Here is a 16,596-nt window from a genome sequence, read left to right on the forward strand (position 1 = left end):
AGTTTTTATGTATGTTTCGTAAATTTTGTTTCAAACCGAGTGGAGTCATATTTTACTTTTCCCTTTTTTGTCTAAAGCTCTAACTAATCCCTTTTGATTACATGTGTCGGTTTTCCCTTTATACCCGCAAATGGTTTCTATGTATGAGTCGGATCACATGTAATATGTTATGATTGTATGGTGTAAACTTGAATTACAATATGTTCTGATCCAATCGCAATGCTTATATCGGTCACACTTAGCACAATCAGATACGTCGAAACGTATGTTTTCATACGATTAACGCATAAAATAACATTTGGACTAATCCATTCTATACTTACGGTGTACCCGCGCTGCAACGCGCGCGGGTATTATTGCTAGTTATTCTGAAAAGGCATGATCTATAAACATTTCTTCCCACCACTTTAGATATACCCTACTACATAGTATACATACAAAAAAACTACACCTATTTTTTAACAAATTCCAGTAACTACCCTACAACATTTATATATTCTAATTCCTATTCCTATCATATTATAAATATAAATATAATATAAATATAAATAACATAAATATTTCATATTATTATATATCATGATTGTATTCCATCTATGTGTATATATAATTCCATATTAGTAACCTCTACAATCAAAAACAAATTACCAAATTCTTCATCCCTAAACTCACGTTTTCCAAAGCAAATTATCAAATCCTTCAACCCTCAAAACACGTTTTCCATCTTTCAATCGGTACGTCGATATCAAAGGTAACAATTATAAACTTTCTTCCATGTTTTTCTCTTGTTCCATTCTTGAATCGCAATTAAGTTTATAATTCCGAATCAGTCGATTAACTTATACGCCATTACCATGTTTAAGGGTGAGGTTCATATAAAAATGACCTTTTCGTAGAAAGTATATAGCAATTGACATGTAGGTATCATGTTTTGAACTAACATAATATTTTGGCAAGAAAAATATCAAACATAAGAATTTAAAACACAATGCAAAACACACTGCTTAACACTTAAAACACACTACTTAACGTTCTTGGCATGGTGTTTTAACTTTTGAGCTTAGGATTCATTGCGTTGTGTTTTAAATTGTTATGTTTGGTGTTTTTCTTGTCCAAACAACCCAAAACATCATGCCTGCCGAGGTCCAAAATATGATGTCAATACGTCAATTCCTATGTCTTCTCATACTTCTCACGAAAATATCCTTTTTACATGAACCTAAGACCCATGTTTAATGCTATTAACTTTTTGAATATGTATTACCATTAACAGAGGGATATTGTGTTACTATATATCAAACATTTACTCTTCAACAAGGCAACTGGAAAATCCCCTATTTCACATTTATTTAAATTGATAATCAACAGGAAGGACTTGAATATGTATATACCTTGGGTGTGTGAATATGTAGACCAATACTAAATCATGAATAAGAAGGACTTGATTTATTGATTTATCAAAATCGACATGATCATTGACCAGAATCGATCAAGCCGTGTATTATTTTCTATGCCTGATCTGTGAATTATTTTCTGGTGATTAATTCCGGTGAATGAAGTTTTGAATGGAGGATCGGTGTAAAGATACAACTTTTAAGTCGACTATTGTTTTTGATGCCTGATCAGTGAATTATTTTCTAACGAATAATTCCAGTGAATGAAGTTTAGATGTAGGATCGTTGTTATTACACTAATAAACATAAATAAAAATAAGAAACAAAATCAAAGAAAAATAAATATTTTTTTTTGAACGGCCAACAAACTCAATCCCGAGCACTCTCGGGGCACCCACTGGACAAACGGAGTACTCCGAGAGTAACCCGAGTCCACCACCAATTCCGGGGAAAACCCAGTAACCCACCCGCCCGTAGGCACGACAGTGAAATTACCGGTAAAACCCGTTTGGCTCAAGGATCCAACCCAGGTTTCCCTGGGTCTCCTATCATTGTCCACCGGTGCCTCACCCTGCACCAAGTGGGAGTCGAACCTGCATCTCTCAAGAGAAATGCAAGCCCTCCACCACTTGATCTAGAGATCATTGGCAAAAAATATTGATTTGAGCATAGACAGGTCAAACTGGATGAGTTCAATGTTTTCAATCACCCAATGATTCCTTTACCCAAATCACAATCTCTACAATGGACAAAATGAACAACTGAGTAACGGGTTAAAATATTAGTATAAGCTTAATAAAAGTCAGTTCGACCCATTTCATTATACTTCAAATTTTACTTTACCCATATTTTAATTACATAATTATATTTTGATCCATATATTTTTAATCGTCCGCGTCCATCAGTTATGTATACCACATGTACAACACATACATTCTAACCTAATGTATAAAAAAACACCCACCAACGCCATTTAGAACAGATCCCGCCGCAACCATCAACTCGTTAGAAATAAAAACAAATTCAAAATAAATCTAATACTTTCAAGTATAATATCAAAAATGACATTTTGGATGTCACAAATATGAAGTTACTTGTTACCACTTAACTTTTATTTTCATTTCAGCTTAACAGTTTAAGTATTATTTTTGGTTATTTATTATTAAGTAACCTCTTAATACTTAAATTTTCAAATCTGATCGTCTTAAACTCTTAATGTACAATTTTGTTTTATTACGAATTCATAAGGAACAAGGCTACACCAATGGCGATTTCTTCCTATGCTGCTGTTTCAATCTCCAAAACCCTAATGAAAACATCAACCTCCATTCCAAGATTACCGATCCAAAACCACCTCAACACAACCCACAAACCTAAACTCTCTCTGGCTTCCATCTTCAGATTACACACACCAAAACCACTCACCTCTAACACCTACCAACTGAACCAGATAAAATCCCTCTTCACAGGAATAGTTGAAGAAATGGGAGAAGTCAAGCAACTTGGTTTCGACGAATCTGGTGAATCATTCGACATGGTAATTCATTCGCCAACCGTCCTCCAAGATGTCAATCTCGGCGACAGCATAGCTGTAAACGGCACTTGTTTAACAGTCACAGAATTCGACACCCAACGATTGGAATTCAAAGCCGGGTTGGCCCCAGAGACGTTGAGGAAAACGTCGTTGATGGAATTGGAAAAGGGTTCGGTTGTTAATCTGGAGAGGGCTGTGAAGCCCTCTACTCGAATGGGCGGGCATTTTGTGCAAGGGCATGTGGATGGAACAGGAGAGATTGTTTCGATGGAACCGGAGGGGGATTCGTTATGGATTAAGGTGAAAACTTCTCCAGAGGTTTTGAAATTTATAGTGCCGAAAGGGTTTATTGCGGTGGATGGGACTAGCTTGACTGTGGTTAAAGTGTTTGATGAAGAGGAGTGTTTCAATTTCATGATGGTTGAGTATACTCAACAGGAAGTTGTGATTCCATTGAAGAAAGTTGGGCAGAAGGTGAATTTGGAAGTGGATATATTGGGCAAGTATGTGGAGAAGCTTCTTAGCAGTGGTTTTGTGGACACTATCAAAACAAGATGATGATGATGATGATGATGATGATGATGATGATGATGATGATCCCATTTGATGTACTCTTTATCTTTTTTCAGGTTTTACTTTGAGTTTGAGCCATGTATCAAGCTTTCTGCAATCTTGTATTGGAGATTTATTATATGCTTTGTTGGTTTGATTCTGAAAAAATAATAAATTAGAACGGCAACTCACATACTCTTTAATTCTACTACTAAACTACACACAATCATCTTGTCTAGCAAACTATGTTGGATGCACACTCTACTTCTTAAGCTTCATTTGGTATATAGTTTTTTTTATAGTCTCTATTTACCATGTGATAGTATAGATGTTGCAACCAATCTCTTCTATTTAATCCGCGTTCTAAACACAATAAGGTTGATCCACACTTCATTCATGGCATGCTGTTATATATTCTCCTAATCATCAGCCTGCAGATATATGCTTACCAAACGACTTTCTGCTCTTCAATTATGACAATTTTGTGGCTAATCGTTTGGATAGTAGTTCAAGTATTAAGCCAATCCCGAAAGCTATAGAAGGTGAACTGGTGGTGGCAGGGTGGTCCTCTTGGCTTGCTGAGGTGGCTAGTGAAGCTATCAAGATTATAATAGTTAGGCCCGTTTCTTTTTTTGGTTAAATTTTTTTAGTTGCCCATTGAACTTTATTTTGTAGGTAGAGCAACTCCATAGAATTTTTAAGCTTTGAGGTTCACTATCTGACACTCATTGGATCAAATCAAGATTACCACATTCAACAGTGTTCAAACCGGTCCGGCCTTATAAAAGAGAAGCCTCTAAAGATTTGCCTCGAGCTACTAGTGGGCTTATAGACACACTACTTGCATTATTATGGTAAGTCATCAACTTCTTTTCTTTCTAGGTGAGTTTGGGTCCATTGGTCAGTTGAAAAGGGTAAATAATGCTAAAAAGAGCAACTAGTTGGGTTGGGACCAGGTATAACACATTTACAAACTCATTTGTGGGCTAATTAGGGACTGGCTTCAAGGCTCCAAGCATTGTCTCATGTGGGTCTGTTGGAAAACTAAATGGGTTGGTTTAAAGCTGGCAAAAGCTATGGCTTACTGGGTAGCATGTTCCTTTCTACAAGATTGGGTATGGGCCCAGCCCATGTTTTTATTGGAATTTTAAAAACTTTTCAGAAATTGACAGTTTCACCCCTGCACTTTAAAGAAGGCTCTAACTATCTGCACATCATGTTTGCCTATCTGCACACTTAGGGTTTACCTACGATGCGTATAGGTATAGACCTATACTCAGCGTATATAAACCATGGATTTCAGAGCCTTATCAGCAATCATTGCACAGAAAACAAGGGTTTATATACGCTGCGTAGGGACCTATACGCAGCGTATATAAAGCTCAATTTTTGTATTTTTTTATGCATTCCTTTGTTTATTTATAAAAAAAGAAAATTATTTATAAAAAACAATATTATTGGTAAATAATACAAATATAAATTATAAAAATTAAAAATAATACAACTATTATGAATTATAAAATTAAAAAAGAAAATTATTTATAAAAAAACAATATTATTGGTAAATAATACAAATATAAATTATAAAAATTAAAAATAATACAACTACTATTAATTATAAAAATTAAAAAAGAAAATTATTTATAAAAAACAATATTATTGGTAAATAAAACAAATATACATTATAAAAATTAAAAATAATACAACTATTATGAATTATAAAAATTAAAAAAGAAAATTATTTATAAAAAAACAATATTATTGGTAAATAATACAAATATATTATACGATACGATGCAACACGATACGCTACTACACTATACGATACGATGCAACACGATACGCTAGTATACAATATGATATAACACCCGTATAGGTCCATAGGTGTATATATGTCCCGTATAGGCCTATATGTGTGGTTGAGGTCCCGTGTAGGCCTATAGGCATATACATCACCTATACGAGACTTATACTATACACTATACGATACGATGCAACACGATACGCTACTATACGATACGATAATACACCCGTATAGGTCTATAGGTGTATATATGTCCCGTATAGGCCTATAGGTGTGGTTTAGGTCCCGTCTAGGCCTATAGGCGTATACAAGACCTACATGGAACCTATACAAGACCTACATGGAACCTATACGTTACTACACTATACAATACGATGCAACACGATACGCTACTATACGATACGATATAACACCCGTTTAGGTCTATAGGTGTATATATGTCCCGTATAGGCCTATAGGTGTGGTTTAGGTCCCGTGTAGGCCTATAGGCATATACAAGACCTACATGGAACCTATACGAGACTTATACTATACACTATACGATACGATATGATGCAACACGATACGCTATTATACTATACGATATAACACCCGTATAGGTCTATAGGTGTATATATGTCCCGTATAGGCCTATAGGTGTGGTTTAGGTCCCGTGTAGGCGTATAGGCATATACAAGACCTACATGGAAACTATACGAGACTTATACTATACACTATACGATACGATACGATAATATAGACTATACGATACGATACAATACAATACTATACGACACCATAGTATAGGTCACGTATAGGCCTATAGGCAGATACAAGACATATATGAGACTTATACGAGGTTTATACGAGACTTACACTATACGATACGATACTTAAAAATGTTTTTTTTTTTAAATTCACCCTTTATATACGCTGCGTATAGGCCCATACGCAGCGTATATAAAGGGTCAAAAGACATTTTTACCCTTGCATTTGGCTTCGTATATCCCTAAATGAAGGGCTAAATGGTCTTTTTGACCCTTTATATACGCTGCGTATAGACCTATACACAGCGTATATGAAGGTTTTTTTTATAAAGGTTATATCGAATCGTATAGGTGTAGTATAGGTCACGAATCGGCCTCGTATAAGCCTATAAGTGTGATATCGTATCGTATAGCGTAGTATATGTCACGTATTGACCTCGTATAAGCCTATAAGTGTGATATCGTATCGTATAGCGTAGTATATGTCCCATATAGGCCTATAGGCATATACATCACCTATACGAGACTTATACTATTCACTATACACTATACGATACGATGCAACATGATACGCTACTATACGATACTATATAACACTCGTATAGGTCTATAGGTGTATATATGTCCCGTATAGGCCTATAGGTGTGGTTTAGGTCCCGTGTAAGCCTATAGGCGTATACAAGACCTACATGGAACCTATACGAGACTTATACTATACACTATACGATACGATGCAACACGATACGCTACTATACGATACGATATAACACCCTTATAGGTCTATAGGTGTATATATGTCCCGTATAGGCCTATAGGTGTGGTTTAGGTCCCGTGTAGGCCTATAGGCATATACATCACCTATACGAGACTTATACTATGCACTATACGATACGATGCAACACGATACGCTACTATACGATACGATAACACCCGTATAGTTCTATAGGTGTATATATGTCCCGTATAGGCCTATAAGTGTGCTTTAAGTCCCGTATAGGTCCCGTATAGACCTATAGGTGTGATTTAGGTCCTGTATAGGCCTATACAGGACCTATACGGGACCTAAACCACACCTATAGGTCTATACAGGGCCTAAACCACACCTATAGGCCTATACGGGATCTAAACCACCCCTATAGGCCTATACGGGACATATACTACGCTATACGATACGATATCACACTTATAGGCTTATACGAGGTCAATACGTGACCCATACTACACCTATACGATACGATATCACACTTATAGGCTTATACGAGGTCAATAGAGACCATACCACACCTATACGATACGATATCACACTTATATGCTTATACGAGGTCAATACATAACCTATACTACACCTATACGATACGATATCACACTTATAGGCTTATACGAGGTCAATACGAGACCTAAACCACACCTATACGATACGATATCACACTTATAGGCTTATACGAGGTCAATACGGGACCGAAACCACGCCTATAGGCCTATACGGGTGTTATATCGTATCGTATCGTATCGTATAGTGTATAGTGTAAGTCTCGTATAGGTTCTCTGTAGGTCTTGTAATTCATAATATTTGTATTATTTTTTATTTTTTTTAATTCATAATATTTGTATTATTTTTAATTTTTATAATTCATAATATTTGTATTATTTTTAATTTTTATAATTCATAATATTTGTATTATTTTTAATATTTATAATTTATATTTGTATTACTAATAATATTGTTTTTTATAAATAATTTTCTTTTTTTTTAATAAATAAACAAAGAAATACAAAAAAAAACAAAAATGGAGCTTTATATACGCTGCGTATAGATCCCTACGCAGCGTATGAGACAAAAATGACACAACTACCCTTGTATTTGGCTTCGTATAGCCTCAACACAAGGGTATAAAAGACATTTTCAGACCTTTATATACGCTGCGTATAGGTCTCTACGCAACGTATATAAACCTTGTGAAAAACTGATGCTTCAAACCTACCAAAATGACCCCAGATTTTCAGATGGTTTATATACGCTGCTTAGAGACCTATACGCAGCGTATATAAACCTTGTTTTCTGTGCAATGATTGGTTATTAGGCACTGAGATCCATGGTTTATATACGCAGCGTATAGGTCAATACGCAGCGTAGAGAGTTAACCCTATACGCTGCGTATTGACCTATACGCTGCGTATATAAACCCTAGTTTTGCTAGGGTTTGGTGTGCCAATAGGCACATTAGTGTACCAATAGGCACACCCTTAAAGAATTGTTTATTTCTTTTTCTTTTTGTTTAATTTTATTTACATTTAAAATACTATTGATGCTGACCATGTTGGTATCAAAACAGCAATCATCCCAGGACCGCGATTTAGATGAAGACGGAACGTGTGGACATGATTCACGATATTCATCACACATGATACACCAATACACGTTGATATTTGAATGAATGAAACAGTTATCTCCAAACGACGCCTCACTTCAAACGTAGCCTAATTGGACTTCTAATGTTCGACCAATACTAGAACACATGGCATTCGGCCCAAACTGAAAATAAAACTAAGTTAAATGTTTTGACCCAATAACTAATAAACATAAATAAGTTAAGCGCCGTTTGAGATTAATATCTTCATTCTCCCCCTTGAGAGAGAACGGTCTTCGAGCCTATGCTTGCTAACCTTCCTCGTCATCGGTGACTTCCACAATTATCACCAAGTCCGGTCCTCCTCGCTTTCTTCAACCTTCACTTGTACACCTTCATGCGCTTTGCTTTGTGCTCCTTCTTTAATGTTGCGGCCATGCTTTTCTTGATCCTTAATCTTGTTCCTCATCATTTGAAGATACCAATCTAGAAGATAATGTAGGTTATCTTAGTATCTATTGCATCATCAAAATAGAAACCGGTTTAAAGTGCAACCATGCATTCTCTTCATTTACCTTCTTGAAACCTGCTAGATCATTGACAACCCGATACAAAGTAATCAAATTCACATACTTTCCATTTAGCAATGTTGGTGGCATCTCATCTTCTTTGCAAATACCCAAGTAACACGGAATGAACCACCTTAAAAGTTCTTCGAAGTCCATGTTGAAGAACAATTCATAAACCATGAGTTCTTTGTGCATCTCAACCAATTCCATAAAATCTTAACACCCTTAGAGAACCATTCCATCTTCTACAACATCTTCTTCTTCCTTGGCATAGTTCCATGCCCGTTCACGAATGACTTCTCGTGACTTATTCGGACTCTCTTCTAGACCTTGCAAATACAACATAAGGCCTATTTTCTTTCTTCGAGTATACGACTTCATCCTTTTTGGTGCTCGACGTGCCTTCACCAAAGTTATTCTTCTTCTCTTGCCTTTCCTTTTCAAACTCCTTCTCATAAAACTCTTCTACATACTCTTGCAATTTTTCTTTTTCACTTTGTTAACAAATTCTTGCTTCCAAGTTTTCATAAAACTTGTTCAAGTACCTTTGTTTGAGATCTTCTTCCGACTTATCTTCAAATATGTCTACCCCTTTAGACCAATCCCTAAACATCTTCTTGAGTGTGCATGTCACACTTGACGTGGTGACTTCAATTCCTTGTAATAGTAATTGTTCCAAAGTCAAAACGTTTCGTTTCATGCTTGGAACATTACAAACGAAAGGAATTGTTTTAGACTTGCCGTCTACCGCTACTTTCACTTCTCCAATACCATAAACAAACGAAAAAATCTTTTCCTTTTTCGTTTTTAGGCACACTAAAGTGCCGTTTAAATACTTTAAACAAATTCCTGTTTATCTTATTGAAAACACTTGTGGGGATAATTGGGATGCAATATGGGTTATAGTGTAACAACTCCCAAAATACCCTATGAGGACCCCTGATCAAAACCCTGGACTTGTACGGCGCGACCCAACACGAAAAACGAAGAAATCTATAACAAGACACTCCGGAGCGTCGCGGGGGATACCCCTGATTCTTCCGCGACATGCGGGGGAGTACCAGGACACGTGGCACCAGAGCGCGACATGTGGCAAGCCTATAAGCAATACGAGGCTAACCTAGCGCTAGCCGAGGTCTGCCGCGACACGCGGGGGAGTCCCCCACTCCCTCCACGACACGCCTGGGAAGCCCAGGTGGGCTATATAAAGGCATGCGTGGGACTGAAGTTTCTGTACATGTTCGATCAAATTTCGTGAACCTATACTCTGTCCTTCTGCTTTTCTCTTCCCGATACCCCTAAACTATGAAACTCTGCTTCATAGTAAGTGTACGTAACCCTAATCACTGGTATGATACCCTGTCCGATCGATCTAAAACCCATCAACGGATGTCAAAGTGCTGTCTGAATAAGGCTATACTTTGTTAACTATGTTGGGGTTTTGATCTCGTGATTATCGTTAAAGTTTGAATTGGGTTAATGCACTAATACATGTTGCATCGTGTTTTTATTAGGAACCTAGGCTTAACACCAGGAAGCTATAATCTAAAACCCTAAATCTACAATGTGAGTTATTCTTTTTTTCTCACAACATTGTGAGTCATTCTCTTTTTATAAAGGGATTTTTACATATATCCCCTTATTAAGATACATTATTACATATTTACCCAACTCCTAAATTTAATTACATATTTCCCCTATTTTTATGAAATTACCCATTTACCCTTTTAGTTATCCCTTTCTTTAATCAAAATTTCAAAACCACCTTCCGTGCTTCTCTTCACAAACATGACGGCAAGAACACAAATCTCAAACTACCCATTTAGTTATCCCTTTCTTGAACCCCCCTTTACCCTTTTAGTTATCTCTTTCTTGAACCGATTAGTTGTTTGTAGCTGTTTCTCAAACTATATCATTATAGTAATACATCTGCTTGTCATGCCATACAATATATAACAACAGATATGTAGAATTTAAAGTTTGAAAATCGCCTTAACTGATATCACTTTTAGTTACATATGTTTTTGGTTCGCTGGTTCTATATATGATTCTGTTTTTTGTCTATTTTTTATGAAGATTCACAAGAGACAAATTGTGATCCAACAAAAAAAAACTAAAGAAATTGTTTATTTTTATATGTGTGCTGTGCTTCTTACTGTACTTTGATATATTTTCTTTATAATTTTGATTCTTTAATAGCTATGAGAAAATATTTTTAAAACCATCACTTTTAGTATTGGACTAACTTTTGTGAGTAGAATTTATCTTTTTGTTCAAAATACAAACAAAATGAGTAGGTTAAATTCTTAATTTTCATTTATTGGTTATCAAAAGTTTCATTCATATCTTTTGTTTAATGTTTTTAAGGTATTGAACATTTGAACCGTGTATACAAAGATTTATATCTATTGTCAGGAAGTTGATTCATGATGTGTATTCTGTTGTATGTTTAAGACTGTGAGTTATTTGATGCCTAATATGTTTCTGGCTTTGAATTATTTAATGTTTAATATGTTTCTGGTTGACTTAGTTTTGGTTGTGTATGATATGTTCATGGTCTTTTGTTCTCGTTAGGTGATTCATGATGGAAGACGAAAACAACTCATTTAGTATTGGATGTGTATCGTATTTGTACTTCTTAAATTTTAAGTTTCTTGAACCGAATCGATTATGAACAAGTAAGGATTGCATTTTATTGAAAGTTTGTGTTTTATATTATGAGTATTATGGTTTTGTTTGTACTGTTTGACAAGAGTAAAAGGTAGAAGATTTAGAGCGATACTACATGAATTGGGTAAATATGTAAATGATTGATGATATTAGAATGGGGAAATATGTAAATATTCATTTAATAGTTCATTAAGGGTAAAATAGTCATAAATAAGAGTCATTTTAATGAAAATGGGAAATATGTAATATATATTGGTTAGGGAGGGGAAATATGTAATTGTTTTTTTGGTTTGGGGAAATACGTAATAAGACAACTTAGGAGGGGGAAATATGTAAAAATCTCTTTTATAAAATGTTTTGCAAAACCCTAAATATTTTTCAGTTATACTTACAGTGATTAAGTCTTTGTATTATGAAATTACTGCCAATATGTGGGGTTTTGTATACACTACTAGTCCAGCGTCACTAGTTGAAAGAATGATCAACAGTGATATGACCACAGTCATTGTAACTGCCAACGTGACAAATACTGATTTGATTAATTGATAGATATAAACAAATGTAAAAACCCTTGATGTTGTAACTTATAACAATGTGTCTTTTTTATAAATTTGAATGAACTCACCAGTATTTTTCACTGATAAAATGTTTTTAAACGCGTTTCAGGTAACTTACTGTGAAAGTAAAAGAAGCATGCTATGAAGTACTGAAAGCTTAAATAAAGTGTCTATGTTACCAGAATAAAGAAAAGAAATTGTGTTTTATCAATTAGGATTTTTATCCCTATAAAACATTTGTTTGTAATATGGGTTTTATCCCAGTTGATTAGTATTAAACTTTGGTGTTACAAACGCTGAATTTTTCCTACCTACAGTCCTGATAATAATTTCCCGATGCGAATTTAATAAACACCGGTACCACTTGACTGTTCACGACTCCCGTCCAGAGTATGGTCATGGGTTGTGAAAGAAGGTGGTGTCAGAGCCACATGTTTAAGCAATTTAGGTGTTATTTTAATAACTATTCTTAAACATTATTGTTACTAAATTAATATAAAATAACCTATGTGTTATTTCTATGAAAATAAATTTAAGTACATGATTTTTATATTATTTTTAACAATTTTTGAGTCCACAGTATGAGTGACAAAAACATATCTGAAGCATTCCAAAACATTTCTGATTTGGAAATGGACAAAGGGCCATCCGGAACGAAATCAGGATACGATGCGAATAAAAATGAATCTTTCATTTTCCAAACCCATCCAACTGAACCCTAACCCCCTAAGAATTGAGGTTGGTTCAATAAGGGAAAAGAGAAAAGAGAAAAAAGAAGAAAAACCAAGTAGCCACTATAACCCTAGTGGAAGGTTCAGCCCAAATCCCTGTTACCAAACCTTTGTGGGAAGAACTAAACCAGAGGTTAGCCAATTGTCAGAGCCACATGTTTAAGCAATTTAGGTGTTATTTTAATACCTATCCTTAATGTAACACCTCTTAAAATCACGTCCAATGATGTATTGACACGTGTAATAAACCCTAATAAAGTCAAACCTTGAATTTAAGGGACTAATTTTTTGAAAAATCGAAAAACATTAATTATGAAAGAACTGGAAGTATTAACATACCTAAAATAAGTTTCTAAATAGCCTTTTTCGGTTTTATATTCACAAATGAGCTACTTGTTGATCAAGTATAGCCGTTTGCGGAATTAATTGAAAGTTTGCGCAATAAAGGGTTAAAAGTGTCAACATGTTAATTCTTACCTCTGAGTGACCTTTTAACAAACTGAGAGCTTCATAATATTTGATTATACTCTCGGGAATGCCAATCGTTGGCCGTCCAAGGCTTTTATGCCTTTAAGTGATGTTACGCGCAACTTTGCAAGTTAGAGGGACTAAAAGTGTCAATATGTTTAATTATACCTCTGAATGACCTTTTAGCAAACCCGGAGCATCGTGATGTTTGATAATACTCCCAAGAATGCTTAATATGGGTTGGATAAGGCTTCGATACTATTAAACGATGATATGCGCAAGTTCGCGCATTAAAGGGACTATTTGCGTCAAACTGCAAAAGTATACCGATTCGTATGGTATCGAACCTTACGGAATATGACTATGAGTTAATCATACCCTAGTTATTCTTTCTATAGCTTAGATATAGGCTTAGAGGTGTTTGGTGCGCAAAAATAAACTTTTAAGTCATGCAGGGACTAAAAGTGTCAAAACGTGCACAAGTTTGCATTTTCGCGCCTATCTCACATTCTGAATATCTCCGGACACCCAAAAAGTTTATTTAAGCACTAAAATATTTTATTTTAGTGTTTGGCTTGATAATATTCCACTCGTCGCGTAATTTGGTTCGTTTTTCGCGTCTGTCCGTGTTTCGTCGTAATTAGCCGAACAACGTGACCGTACGACCAAACGAACCGACATCCAGCATGTTTTTGAGCATGATTCATGCTCCTTATACATTCAATTCATTTTAGAGTCTTAAAATGGGGTTAACAGGGCTTAAACGTGTCAAAACGCATCAAAAAATCAAGTTTGGGGATGCAGGGGCCTGTTCTGCCAATTGCTGAAAGTTCCTGCCAGCACATAGGGTCCTTACGGACCGTATAGGACCTCTTACGGTCCGTAAAGGGGTCCCAGCACAGCAGAAACCAGTTTTCACAATACCAGCAACTTGCACTTGTTTTCTTTGCTTGTTTTAGCAATCTATGGGCTGGTTTGTGTGCCCATCAAGGTGCCCAAACAAAGTATGACAAGTGTACGGCTTAGATTGTGCCCCCTTTTGCAAGAAACGATCCTAATGGTTCTTGTTTCCTATAAATACCCCACTTGAATCTTGCTCTCATTCACACTTGATTTTTGAATTCTCTAAGTTGGAGACCTTGCTCTTCATACCTGAGAATTTAGGATCAAAACCTCCTTGCTTGGACCCTTTGTAAGTGTTCATTCATGCTTAGTTTAATTGTTTAGCGGTTATAGCCGAAAAGTCAAGCGTTTGCGATAAACGCTTTGACTTTTAAACGGTTGAGCCATTGTCCGTAACGAACATGGCTACGTGACCGTAATTAGGTAGGTGTTAAACCCTCAAAAGGGCACCTCCTAATTACCACGTTTACTTAGTTAATTGTCGGGTCAAAGTAATTAAAATAAAAGTCAAACGGGTTACTTTTTAAATAAAATTCATAACTAATAATAAAGAAGCTATAAAATCAGTTTTGTCATTTTAATAACTTGGTAAATATTAGTTGAACATGTCTAAACATGTTCAATCCGACAATTTTAAGTATAGGCTCGGTTCACAACCGAAAGTCGCAAAGTTTGACCTTTGCTTTGACTTTCAGTTCTGACCCGAATTAGCTTAGTTTAATTATGCCTTAGGGTTCCTTTGTGACCATGTTATATGTTAGTATAACCTCCTGAAGTTATACTACTTGGTCCTTTAGAATTAGAGTTCATTACATGTTTCCATAATGCCTAAATGTTGACCATAATGCCCTTTTGATATTAAAACAAGATTTTTGAAAATGTGAAAGGACTAAAACCTTTATTACTGATTTATAAACATGTCCATAAAATTTCACATCAGTTCGTGGTCTAAAATGGGAGTTATGCGCTTTAGCGTAAAATGAAAGCTTTTTATTAATAAAATGACATTTTCGGCATAAAGCCTATTTAAGCTCAATTTTTGTCATCAAACCTTTTACCTACTGATATAATATAATATTTAGGGATTTTTGGAAATTTTTATAAAATTTTAATATGATCATAACATAGAGCTATCGCATAGGCTCGGTACTTGATGATAATGCCCTTTTCGCTAATAAAATAAGTTTTACACATCCTTTACATACCAAACCTTTTTCTACTGATTTTATATGTTAAATAAGTTATTTTAAACAGTAAAGGCTGATCAAAATCTCAGATTTCACTAACCGACCCAAATATCGTCAAATACCGACTTTTATGCGATTTAGGCGCATAGTATGGGTTAAAATGTAACGCCCTAACACATTTTAACCTAAGATTCGCAGCGGAAAACACATATGTAAAATTTCTTTCATGATTCTCTTCATTTCGCTTAAATACATTATTCTCTTTTTATAAATTAATGAAAACTAACATACATATTTCAAATTAAGTGACCACATACACACCCACGTACAATCCATGACTTGACTCGATCTTCGACCGCGTACACTTCTTGACGAAATATCTATAACCCTGTACAGCCTGCAGTCGTCACATTCAATCACAACATTAGCAAGCGGTGAAATAATACAAATAATCTTAACACATGCATAATAAAGCGTCAACATATCATGCTTTCTCTTATACTAGCCCCTTCATCCATCCATTCGATCACTCGCATCGGATTGCGGAGTCAACCTTCTCTTCCATAGTTACATGCCTATACCTCACATCAATTCTCAATAGAAAAACGGTTAGTATCAGTAGCTTCCCTTCATATGAACATGTCCTCAAATACACATAACTCGACTTATTCATTCAAGCATATAATTAAATACCCACTCAAACATGTATTCACTTTCTATTCATACACGTACTTACAATTTACATCCTATATGTATAACTCCTTAATTCGTCTTTATGCATAATTCATTACGTAAGTTCCCCTTTCTTACCCAAACTTAATCGAATCTCTTACTTAACCACTTCCAACCCATTCCATTAAAACTTAACTTAGTAATAGCATTAATTCATATCTTCTTACATTACATTCAACAATTAACATATATCATAAATACATTACCAAACAAAAGGGTAAGTTCGGAGTTCACTTACCTTGCGTGCCCGTATTTGCGTTCACTAATTTGATTGAGTCTTCGTAGCCCGTTAGCCTTCAACGCTCCCATTCATCTTGACATGATTCCTATACACTCATGTCATTACATTCACATTCTTATTAGCATATATGCTTATACTTATGAACAACCATATCAAATTC

The 16,596-nt window shown here is 35.3% G+C and overlaps 1 protein-coding gene across 1 annotated transcript; it reads left to right on the top strand.

Annotated features, from left to right (window-relative positions):
- Positions 1-647: 647 nt before the first annotated feature.
- On the top strand, positions 648-3,683 carry LOC110864882 (riboflavin synthase). Its single transcript, XM_022114034.2, has 2 exons — positions 648-751; positions 2,643-3,683. Exon 2 carries the CDS (start codon positions 2,659-2,661, stop codon positions 3,484-3,486), a length of 828 nt encoding a protein of 275 aa, XP_021969726.1. The 5' UTR covers positions 648-751; positions 2,643-2,658; the 3' UTR covers positions 3,487-3,683.
- The last annotated feature ends 12,913 nt before the right edge of the window (positions 3,684-16,596 follow it).

The sequence above is a fragment of the Helianthus annuus genome, chromosome 6 (genome assembly GCF_002127325.2).
Source record: "Helianthus annuus cultivar XRQ/B chromosome 6, HanXRQr2.0-SUNRISE, whole genome shotgun sequence".
Taxonomy (NCBI): domain Eukaryota; kingdom Viridiplantae; phylum Streptophyta; class Magnoliopsida; order Asterales; family Asteraceae; genus Helianthus; species Helianthus annuus.